This window comes from Nematostella vectensis, chromosome 6 (genome assembly GCF_932526225.1).
Source record: "Nematostella vectensis chromosome 6, jaNemVect1.1, whole genome shotgun sequence".
NCBI classification, from domain to species: domain Eukaryota; kingdom Metazoa; phylum Cnidaria; class Anthozoa; order Actiniaria; family Edwardsiidae; genus Nematostella; species Nematostella vectensis.
Genome location: NC_064039.1, coordinates 10,894,799 through 10,906,076, shown reverse-complemented (window position 1 = coordinate 10,906,076; position 11,278 = coordinate 10,894,799). Strand labels below are relative to the sequence as shown.

At 38.1% G+C, this 11,278-nt stretch overlaps 2 protein-coding genes and 1 long non-coding RNA gene across 6 annotated transcripts; 1 reads left to right on the top strand and 2 right to left on the bottom strand.

Annotated features, from left to right (window-relative positions):
• Positions 1-158: 158 nt before the first annotated feature.
• Positions 159-6,415, bottom strand: LOC5503788 (transmembrane 7 superfamily member 3). Of its 4 annotated transcripts, none has more exons than XM_001624704.3 (12): positions 6,205-6,415; positions 5,530-5,862; positions 5,084-5,204; positions 4,825-5,005; positions 4,318-4,495; positions 3,956-4,042; positions 3,771-3,851; positions 3,450-3,602; positions 3,211-3,308; positions 3,084-3,132; positions 2,815-2,928; positions 159-1,528 (listed from the first exon to the last, which is right to left on the bottom strand). In XM_001624704.3, exons 1-12 carry the CDS (start codon positions 6,287-6,289, stop codon positions 1,323-1,325), a joined length of 1,686 nt encoding a protein of 561 aa, XP_001624754.2. In that variant the 5' UTR covers positions 6,290-6,415; the 3' UTR covers positions 159-1,322. The 4 variants fall into 4 exon arrangements, with proteins under 4 accessions (XP_001624754.2, XP_048584918.1, XP_048584919.1 ...); XM_048728961.1 differs by lacking the exon at positions 5,530-5,862 and adding an exon at positions 5,402-5,505 and having other exon boundaries at positions 6,205-6,384; XM_048728962.1 differs by lacking the exon at positions 5,530-5,862 and adding an exon at positions 5,434-5,505 and having other exon boundaries at positions 6,205-6,382.
• Positions 6,416-6,485: 70 nt separating this feature from the next.
• On the top strand, positions 6,486-9,906 carry LOC5503778 (forkhead box protein N3). The gene is made up of 3 exons (XM_001624689.3): positions 6,486-6,636; positions 6,980-7,278; positions 7,626-9,906. The coding sequence occupies exons 1-3, from the start codon at positions 6,621-6,623 to the stop codon at positions 8,829-8,831; spliced, it is 1,521 nt and encodes a 506-aa protein (XP_001624739.2). The 5' UTR covers positions 6,486-6,620; the 3' UTR covers positions 8,832-9,906.
• Positions 9,146-11,270, bottom strand: LOC116611622. The gene is made up of 3 exons (XR_004293585.2): positions 11,107-11,270; positions 10,935-10,988; positions 9,146-10,827 (listed from the first exon to the last, which is right to left on the bottom strand). It is a non-coding gene; the product is annotated as an uncharacterized LOC116611622 (long non-coding RNA).
• Between the last annotated feature and the right edge of the window lie 8 nt (positions 11,271-11,278).

Genomic DNA, 11,278 nt, shown 5'->3' with positions numbered 1-11,278 from the left:
TCCCTAGATAGATAGATAACCAAGGCGAGCTAATAGACCCGGATATTATACAGGGTGCTGAAGGCGGGCCGAAATCGGCAGCCTAACCGTAAAGCTTTAGCTCAGCAATTAAATACATTGTATACGATACATTTAATCGGTTTATAAAAAAAAATGAATTTTTGCAAAATCAAACGTTTATCTCAAAATAAATTGATATTATATGATTTTTACAAATGTTGTCTGTACATGGCAATTTCATTCATAAGAAGGTAAAGCTGTGGCTACACGGGATCACTTTGACCCGAGGCTTCGCTAGTTTGTGTTAGCGGCGGTTTCGGCTACGAGAAGCCCTCGTTGTCGCCGCTTTGTGGGTGAGCTTGGAGCCTATGGTGCTCAGGGTAGGATTATCTGTGGTCTTTAACTATGCAGGTAATCTTGTACATCGCCCGGTAATCTTAGCATGCCGTGTGAGAAATGGGAATTCTTTGTTAAACTTCATCCTACCACGCAAGTGCAAGTGTGCCCCTCCCTAATATTAAAAAAAATATATATATATAGTTGTTAACAACAGCTCTAGCAAAAGATGTAATCTCTGCCTCAAAGAAAAGCTTAACATTATCCGCTAACCCAAGCTATCAACTTTAAACAAGCGTAACGAGCTAGTGTCTTCGTGCCGCCACAGGAACAAAGCCTTGTTATGCAACAGCTGAACTAATCAATTTCATCATAACAGCCATTCAAATTTCGCGCCCTATTTTTATGTTAATCTTATACATAGATAGTATATAAGTGATGGTAGTAATATATTCTTAATAAATCTCCTGATGAGTGGGCAACCACGAAACAGGCTTGTAGAGATGAAACGGTAGTTTAACTGAGGAGTGGAACAACGAAACAGAACTGTATTAAACTAATTTACCTGGATGAACTGAGTCGTTCATTGCTGATTTATATATATATTACCATATTGTACCATATTTTTAGCTGTCAAAATTTGATGGAAAGAAAAAAGGTATCTATATATATGTATTTCTGGTTGGGTCAACATTTTTTTTTTTAACAACTGTATATATATATATATATATATATATATATATATATATATAGTGTTGGTTTGAGAAAAATACAAACTACATAGGTTTCCCTACAGGTCTGTTTCGTGGTATATATATATATATATATATATATTAATATTATTAATATTAGGGAGGGGGCAGATTACAGATATCCCATCTCTGGCAGAGCGTATGCACAGTAAAAAAGCATGTTAGAAGCTATCAACCAGAGGTCATTTTACAAATCCCTAGTGTATAGCACAAAACTATTGTATATTTGTCATTTCAGCAGATTTCATTGTTCGTGAATCCCTGGGTGTTAATAAGTATTGGCGTTCTTTCGTCTATTTTATCTCTGTCATAATATCGCTTCACCCGTTTCATTTCTAAGTAGCCACTTTTCGGGAAATCAAGGCGGTTCCTGTTTGTATAAAACTGGCTTGCTATTCCACACAATGCCAAGAAACCCCAGCAACAGGCCAGGACGATGTCTGGAAAAAAAAAAGAAATGCGTGTTAAAAATTTGATGGCTGAATCACATACAGTGATCGGTAAATCAAGAAGGAATTTCCTGTAAAGATATCTCGCTCCGTACATATGGTCAAGACCTTCCATGGGAAAACGTACAATACGTTTTTTTGTGTAAATGCCAAAAACAATCAAATTGACATTATTTTCTGTTTCCGGGGTATTTTTTTTTACCGTATCAAAGGGATTCCTTTTATAATTTTTCAAACGAACTTTTGGAAACGGCCCACGGCCATAGAAACAATTTCCATGCCAACGTCGGCGTCAAGCCTTCACACGCCCCTCTGGTTGAACTATCTCGCTCTGCACACGCCCATGGTATAGAAATTTCGTTCTACACACACCCCTGGTTATGATATCTCGCACTACACACACCCCTGGTTAAGATATCTCGTTCAATTCACGCCCTTGGTTATGATATCTCGCACTACACACACCCCTGGTAAAGATAAATCCCTCTACACACGCTCCTGGTTAAAATATCTCCCTCTACACACACCCCTGGTTAAGATATCTCCCTCTAAACACACCCCTGGTTAAGATATCTCCCTCTACACACAACCCTGGTTAAGATATCTCGCTCAACACACGCCCCTGGTTATGATATCTCGCACTACACACGCCCCTGGTTAAGATATCTCGCTCTACACACAACCCTGGTTAAGATATCTCGCTCAACACACGCCCCTGGTTATGATATCTCGCACTACACACACCCCTGATTAAGATATCTCGCACTACACACGCCCCTGGTTAAGATATCTCGCTCTACACACAACCCTGGTTATGATATCTCGCACTACACACGCCCCCTGGTTAAGATATCTCCCTCTACACACAACCCTGGTTAAGATATCTCGCACTACACACGCCCCTGGTTATGATATCTTGCACTACACACGCCCCTGGTTAAGATATCTCGCTCAACACACGCCCCTGGTTATGATATCTCGCACTACACACACCCCTGATTAAGATATCTCGCACTACACACGCCCCTGGTTAAGATATCTCGCTCTACACACACCCCTGATTAAGATATCTCACTCTACACACGCCTCTGATTGGGATATCTAGTTCTACACACGCCCCTGGTTAAAATATCTTGCTCTACACATGCCCTGTTTCAGATATCTCGTTCTACAGACAGGAGTCACACAGGAGTTTCTGTGCTCAATGTAGAGATCATAAGAATAGAAAACGATTATGAGCCCTTTCCTCAAACAAAAATATATTTCGAAGTACGCACCGTTTGTTTGGAACGGCCTTCGCACAATGACATTGCTGTAGTCTGTTTCAATTGCACGTATGACAATGTTGAGCAGAATGTATGAGAGACTGGTATGCAAAAACACATCCATGCCTGCAAACAAATTAAACCATGAACTGTAAGATTCATCATCGAAGACTCAAAAAATATATGTGCTACCTATTGTTTGATTGCAATTCAGCAGAACTTGGCAGTACTCCGCATAGGCACAAATGTTGAAAGGGACTTGGTTCACTCACTTGACTTACCTAAAATCACTCCATAAGCTGACAAGGTTGATGTATACACAATACTCAACTGAGGACAAAAAACAGTACTAAATTAACGTTTTGAAAGTATTGTAAAGGGCGGGATTGAGGATTGATTTATTTTTACCACTTTTGGCCATGGAAGCAAAAGAAACGGGATAACAACAGTAATACACACAATGACCATCCCATAGTCAAAGTCGCTTTGCCATATGTCTGATTCGCCTGAAAGAGGGAAAAATAGCATAAGAATAGTGGAAATTTGACAACGGTTATTACCAAAACAATAACATAACAACATTGGGCTGTAATGCCTTTTTTCTGTCCCTTAACTAATGTATCTACTGGTTTTCTCAGGATTCTTACCTAAAGGGCTAAACAAGACACAGCCAGCACAAATAAATCCAAGAAATAGAGCATTAGTGAGCAAACAGCATCGTGTGTATTCTGTAAACCACCACAGCGTGAACACTGCCAATCCAAAGAATACTCCAATACCAGCACTCAAAAGCATAAGACCTGGAAACCCAAAAGATGATTGTGAGAAACAGTAGTCTGCATAAGTTTCCTTTAATGGAATTCCAAATCCACAAGCTGGATACATTGTTGTGGGTCCATCAAACCTGTGGTTCACGTTCAAAATCAATGTCTCTTTTCAAACTCTGAAAATATAAAAGACAACCTTACCTAAGTGTGTTATAGAAGTCATCTCTGCAAGTATTAAAAAAAAGATGAAGCCAAAGTTTACCAAGCCACCAAGAAAGAGGGCTAAAAAGAGAAAATACCATAAATTGTATCAATAGCTAACAATAGCTACTAGTATTTTAAAAATTGGATAACTAATAGAGATTGTATTGTTCTACAGTACTTACATAGCTTAAATAATCTATGACCACAGAAACACATGACAAGACCAACAGCTGCTCCAAGGACAGCAAACACCTTATTGACAGTAGAAACTAAAACAAAATGAAAATAAAGCTTTTATAAACTAATGATAGGCATTTGGTGCCTTCCTTTAACAGTTATCATAGAAAAATTAAGGATAAAGGTGACTCCCTAAGTTACATCGAACAAAATCTCTAGGAAAGACTTTTGTGGGGGGGGGGGGGACACATTTTCAGTTGAAAACAATATAACTGCCTACAAATTACTAGTAGCAAAATAAAAAAGTCATAAAAAAGATCCATACAGGCTTAATTTCCCTTACTGAATGGGGTGGATCGTAACCAACCTATTGACTTGCAGCCGTCAATCTTTGAGGTAAAACTGCATCCATAGGTGTGCACAGGAGAGTAAGCTGCCTCCTTGTTGGTGGTTGGGTCATGAACTATGATATTGTAAATGACCCCTTGTCCTAACAATGTGTCAAAGGACACTAGGGGTAGGGAGGGTGCTTGGAGACTGGAAACCTGGAAAGAGCAAGATGAAAAGTAATTAAACTTTCATTTGAGAGGGGCCTGTGGTATGAAAGGCATGGTCCAGGTTGTCATTACAATAATAATACAGTGTTATTCAAAAGCCTATATTTAGGTGTTGGGGGCTTATTCATCCATTAAGTGGGTGATTTTCTCAAGGGGTCTCTTTTTAATAGGTCGCTGTGGCACTTCTCTCTTTATCATTAAAGCAGACCTCCAGGACAAGCAAGAGGTTTAGTCTGTTGGCATTCATCAAAACCCCCAAATGTCAAGGGGTCTGCTACTGTAGGTTGGATGCAGTCTTACAAATCTTTTCAGTTTACCTTTGTTCCATATGTTTTAATGACATTAGGATAGGCCATTTTCTCCATATAACTAAAGAGGGAATCTTCTGATAAGTCTCCCTCAGGAAGAAACATCTGATAAATGTCATACTTGAGACGGAAATGATAAGGGTTCATGTTAGGGTGTGTATTCCCATCACAGGGAGGCTCTTTATCATTTCTGGGAAAAAAATGATAGAATGAAAATGAGAAAAATTCAATTTTAAAATTAAACAAAATCAACAAATTCAAACATTACCTTCTGAAGAAAACATTTGCAAATGAGAATGTCAAGGTGGTTTTTGCTGATGTGTATTTTAGTTTTATATTTGGGTCAACATCCATGTTACATGTTAGGCAACAACCTCCAGGGAATGGCACTATAGGATTAAAAGAAGGAAATTAAAACCAACAGAATACTCAGGAAAATAGGGCAGAGGGTAGCCCTGCTCCTACACAGTCATTCTGACCTCTCTCATGCAATGCACTTTAGCTCATTAATGACTACTCACCTGATACAAACATTCCTATAGCACATTGTGTAAAAGAGGTCAGAATGACTGTGAAAGAAACCTACCATGCCTCCCTTGTATAAGTCTTATCATGAACCTTATTATGTCTGTAATGTACTTGACATTTCTTATATCTGTAGCTCCACCTTTTATGCATTCCTCTAGTATCCTAAAAGATACAAACAAAACCCACCTCCATCATCATACGGCACTGATATCACATCTAGGTTATAGGTTTCTGTAAAATTTGACTTCACATAGAATGGGCAATAAGCCACTCCCTGGCCCATGTATGGTAGCTCCAAGAGGACTGCTGCATTTTGTCCAAAGTCTGTGGTCTCATGAGAAAATCCTGCATCCTTAGAGACCAAATTGTTTCTATATAAGGAATGGGCTTGGAAGATTATATATCGCCATGAACGCGATGTCCTTGTTAGATATAATGTCAACTCTGATTTAGGCTGAATTGAAAACTTTTGACCACAATTTGCTGGTAAGTCATAAGACTTTGGAGCACCTGCCCCATCTGTAGTGATAAAATAAGTGAGTTAAATTCAGGATAAATCATACATTAATAAATGGAGATCATAGACATCATGTTATTTGAAGGCCAAATTATGCTAAGTGATTCGGCCAAATTATGCTAAGCGATTCATCCTAGTTTCACATGACGTTTAGCTCTGTTTAGAAAGACAGGCGCCGTACTTAATTGCATAATAGTACGGTAAAGATTCCTGACAAAAGATGCTGAGTAGTAATGAAACCAATATGATTAAAAACTCTAAAAACTCTAGATTATATAAAAAAAATGCGGGTTGAAGTCAGGAAGAGGTACAACAGGCAGACGGTGTATGTCTCGTAAACTTACCTACAGAATTGGCCGAAAACACTGAATAAAATCGCAATCCTTCGAGAAAAATAAGTAGCAATAGTTCTAAAAATCTACTCCGCATTATAACGTGTTGATTTTACTTTTTTGTCGTCTCAATTAGAGGACAGCAAAGAAATGCCAGGTAAATAGAAACCATTCACGAATCATCTCTAGTCGCTTTCACTTTGGTGTTCGATTTCCGGTGATGTATGATGGGTATTCGCTTTGGAGACTAGAAACTAGTCTGGAAAGACAGCTTTTGATTGGCTGAATCTGAAACGGAAGGAATTTCAAATCCGGTAAGAGTTTGCTCGATTACTTGTTCGATGATAAATTTTTACGGTTGCATCTTAAACGGCAGAAAATTGGTCTAGCTTCAAAATACAGAATCTGTTTTGGCTTTGGAAAAAAATATGGCTTCTACAGAAGGTGAGGAAAGTGTAAACTTAATAGACTTATGGTCAATCGTAGTTTTACCACGAAATCTTGGAAAACTTTCACCATAGAAGAATGTTAACTTATTATAATCGTCTAAATCTAATGAGTGTAGCGGGTTTATTGTACAGCTGGCGATGTGTTTTAAAAAGGGAAAAAAAGCAAACTTATCACTTAAATATTGAACAAAAACATATTGTCGAGACATCTACATGTTTTCAGTTTTATTGCTTTTTTTGAGTCAAACGGTAAAAATTCGTAAGTCGTCAAACAAAAAGCTCGCCTCATTGTTCTTGTTAAACGTCAATACCAAACCTTATAAACCCTTCTGTTTTAGGAGCTACGGCAAAAAAATGTCTCGACGAAAGTTTAACAAACATCCAGTGGTTGTGCGAGCTTGAGTCGTCTGAATTGTTGCTTGCGAAGAAAGGGTCCCGCGAGACAGAAGTTACTGCCCCACCTGTGAATGCACCCCCACACTCACCCAACCCCTACACCAGACCTCCGTACTCCTATGCAACACTTATACTCCTAGCAATTAACAGCACTGAGGAAAAGAGAATGACCTTGCAGGAAATATATAAATGGATTGAGGAGCGTTTCCCGTACTATACAAAATGCAAGAAAGCATGGAAGGTAACTTATATTATAAAAGTTTTGTGGAAAGAGAAGAATTTCTGGGTTATGCTTATTAGAAAATATTGGTCAGTAGGAACTATTGATTAACAGGTAATTAAGGTGGATCATATAGAATAAGATAGAATAAAGTAACATATAGGTGTGTAGCTAGAGTGGTTTTAAAAAACCTGTGAAATACTATTTAGTTTATTTAGTACTAATACACTGTAATGTTTTTGTTCTCTTTTTTTCTGACTTGACTATTACACTTTAACAATTACATTTTGTTGCATGGGATTTTAAAAACCACTATAAGAAGTGTATAGTAAAAAAACAACAAAGTTTTTTGATTTATATTTCCACAGAACTCTATCAGACACAATTTATCACTGCACAGCTTTTTCCTAAAGGAAAAACGTCCTGCAGACCTACCTGGCAAAGGAAGCTACTGGTCCATCTCACCAGAAGGCAAAGAAAACATAATGCGTGAGGTTATCAAGCATGCCCAACCTCTTGTGCAGACACCATATGGTGCTGGTGGGCAAGGGCTCAGGCCTATTCTTCCTAAACCAAGTGAAAATACTGTGAGCACGACTGTCCCTGCTGCAAGTGAACCAATGCCTAAATTAACTGGAATTTGTTCTTTGACAAGTGGAGGAGCTATGATGCCTGTTGTTGTTCTTCCCACCAATGTCTACATGTCTCTGGCAGCAAAGATTGCAAGTGGGAATGTGAAGGGAAGTTTAACACCACTGGGTTCTGCTTGTAGTACTACACACACTGAGACTCACAACAGTTCACAGAAAAATCGAGGGGTTCAACATCAAAATGATACAAGTGATTCCAATAATATGAATGATTTAATGAATGAGATTCTAAATAATGCCAACTTCAACAAGGTTCTAGATTCTTTTGAGAGTGACAACACAGATGATGATGGAACTACCTGTGATGGGAATAACAACAGCGAGTTGGATGCCCCTAACAATCATATTGCATCCATTAAAACTCCAACACGAAAGAATCAGAATAATGATGAAAACATACATCCATTAGAACCTGAACAGAAGAAAAAGAAAGGGGAACATTTCTTGTTTCCAAAACCATCATTTCCAAAGAAAAGCACTCCAGTTCATAGACCAAGCAGGTCTCCATTGAGGGAAAGAAATCAGCCTACACTGGCAGCTGTAAATGATATGTGTATGCCACTAGATAAGGATTTCAAGTTCCAGGAGTTATCTCAGCTCATGCTCTCACCAGTTTGCATCCCCAACAAGGCCAACAATGGTGCCTGCTCAAAGATTTCAACACCAACTTCTTCATCACCACTTACTTACTCATCACTTCGCTCTGGACTCACTCCTTTAAAGTATGATTCAGACAGTGGTTTCTTCACACCACTGAAAGATTCAGACTTTGAGTACTTGCTTTCACCAAATCAATTGGACTTTGCTCTTACTCCTGCAAAATCCTCAGTGGCAACCCCACAGAAATGCAGAAAGTCATTACGTCTTGGCACAGTAACAGAAGAAGAGAATGAAAATGATCCCATGGCTTGGATGAATATTTAAGAATATTATAAAAGTGATATTTTATGGTACCCTGTACAATCAGAATTCTCTTTAGTTGCTCTGAATATTGCTAGTTTTACCATTGACAGTTACTTTCCTTGGACAATTTAGAGATTTAGCAGCAACAGAATCATGTAAAAGTGACATTTTCATAAATTGTTGCTAAATTTCTAAATTACTGGTTGTTGTTTCTTAAAGATATGTTGGTGTTAGTGTGCTGAAGTGTTATATATTTTCATTTTTTCATAAACCCCAACTGGGGTGGAAGCTACTGTTGCCATTGTGCGACAGCGATTGTATTAGAATAGCTAAAATTATAGTGTGACAGCTTATTTATTGGAAACCTTGCAATGCTCTACTATTGCAACTAAATACCTGACTTCTTGGTGTCTATGATTTGTAAGGTATGAAACAATGTATGTGTCAGGTCAGCTACTAGGGTGATTTAGATCCACGTTGGCAAGGCAAGAGGACATTGCCTCGTGTATGTGCGTATTCTTCGGGACAGCATTTCACGCTTTTTCACATCCTCTTCAGGACAGGACGCCGTAAAAAAATTGAATCTTGAATGCTGAAAGATCCAGTGGTCACAAAGTACACTGGACTTTGAGCATGGCTGGCATAATGGATTTAAATCACCTTATTATAGTAATGTGCATTTTTAACCCTACAAGGAAACCTTTTTTAATGAAACGTACAAAATAACTGAATTCAATAACTTATGTTGTGATTTGAAATGCTTCTTGGTTTGAAATTGTTAAAACCAGTTTGAAAAAAATTCAAACCAAGAAGCATTTCAAACCACAACAAATGTGGCATGGTTTGAATTTTTTTCAAACTGGTTTTAACAATTTCAAACCAAGAAGCATTTCAAACCACAACACTTACACTTTGTGTAACCAAAAGTATTGTAATAGCCTAATGTTGTTGTTGCTAAATACCTACTAATTTCTGGTACATGTTTCACTTAAATTATGCTTCTTTTGTAAAAGTTTATATACTGTACTGCCTATATTTTACACATGACTGTATACAAATCAGATTGAATTTGAAAACAATTGTCCAATATCTCACATTTTATAAGTGTAAAGGCACTGTGGTATGGGTATTCCAGTCAGGGCTACAATTATTCTATATCCCAATAGAGAAGAGAAGGAAGGCAGCCCAAAGAACAAAAGGTAATCTTGGTTCTGTTGAGCCTATGACACACTAGGCAATTCTGTATGCTTGAAGTAGCGAATTCAAAAGCAAACGATCGAATTTGATCACCAGTTTAAGACATCTGGACATTGATGAATGCTGCTGTGGCAGCAAACAAACCTGGTGATTTTTAGCTGGTAATTGTAATTCGCCCGTACAAGCTCACGAAGTAGCCTAGTTTGTCGCAGGCTTCTGTCACCTGCCTGATACAGTACAGGCCTGTACCCAGAATTTTTCTTTGGGGGGAGGGGGGAGGGGGTGCAAAATCCGAAAAAGTTGATAATTTTTCTGGGGGAGGGGGAGGGTGTGAGTTTTCCACCCCCGAAAGAACATAAAGGATTTTTTTTATGCCATTGCAGGATATCCACAGGACGTCTATTATCAATTTTGCATAAAAAAGTTTGCTTTATAGTTCTGTCTTTGGCTACAAATAGCACGTCTATTTGCAATCCCAAGTGGGCTTTCTGCTGGGTACGGGCCAGCAGTAGAATCCTATTAAAAGTCATATTATTTTGATACCCCCATCGTCTTTGATTTTTGAGGATTAGGTCTAATAGTTAGTCATTTCTGCTAAAGCTACCTGTTGATTCAACCTGTTTTTGAAAACTTTTCCTTCCTCTGATTTTCCTAAAAAGATTTTTGGCTGATTATGAATGAGCTCCATCAACAATTCTAGCTGATCATCCATTTCAAGTTGTCAAGATCTATCATCTTTCTTCTCTGTTTTTCTGGTATCTCCCTCAAGTTTCTTTGCCTTGTAAAAGAGATCTTCAAACATTGAGTGAAGGTCAGGAAGCTGTAAATAGACATAAAAGAATTGACATACAACAATAACCCACACCGCCCAAGCAATAAGATTGGACCATTGCTAAATCAAAAGAAATGAATCTGGAGCATCTTCACCTCATACGTCTGAGCAATGTAGATTCCAAGGACGTTTCCTGTGACAAGCCCAACCTGTAGTGTGAGTTTATATAGATGTATAATAAATAAAAAAGAAACATTTCCATCTGTATTCTACATAGTGACCATGAACAACACAAAACCAAGATTTATAACAATCTTATTAGCTTACCCCTAGAGAGAAGAATTGGGAGAAGGAAGACATTTTTCTAGGACAATTATTTCACTTCCCACTCAAAACTACTATCCAACACAGTACTTCGAGGGCAAATAGACTTACAAATAGATATACTGATTAGCGGTTCATGAAGTACATGGCTTTTTGTAACCAGGCCTCAGGAAAA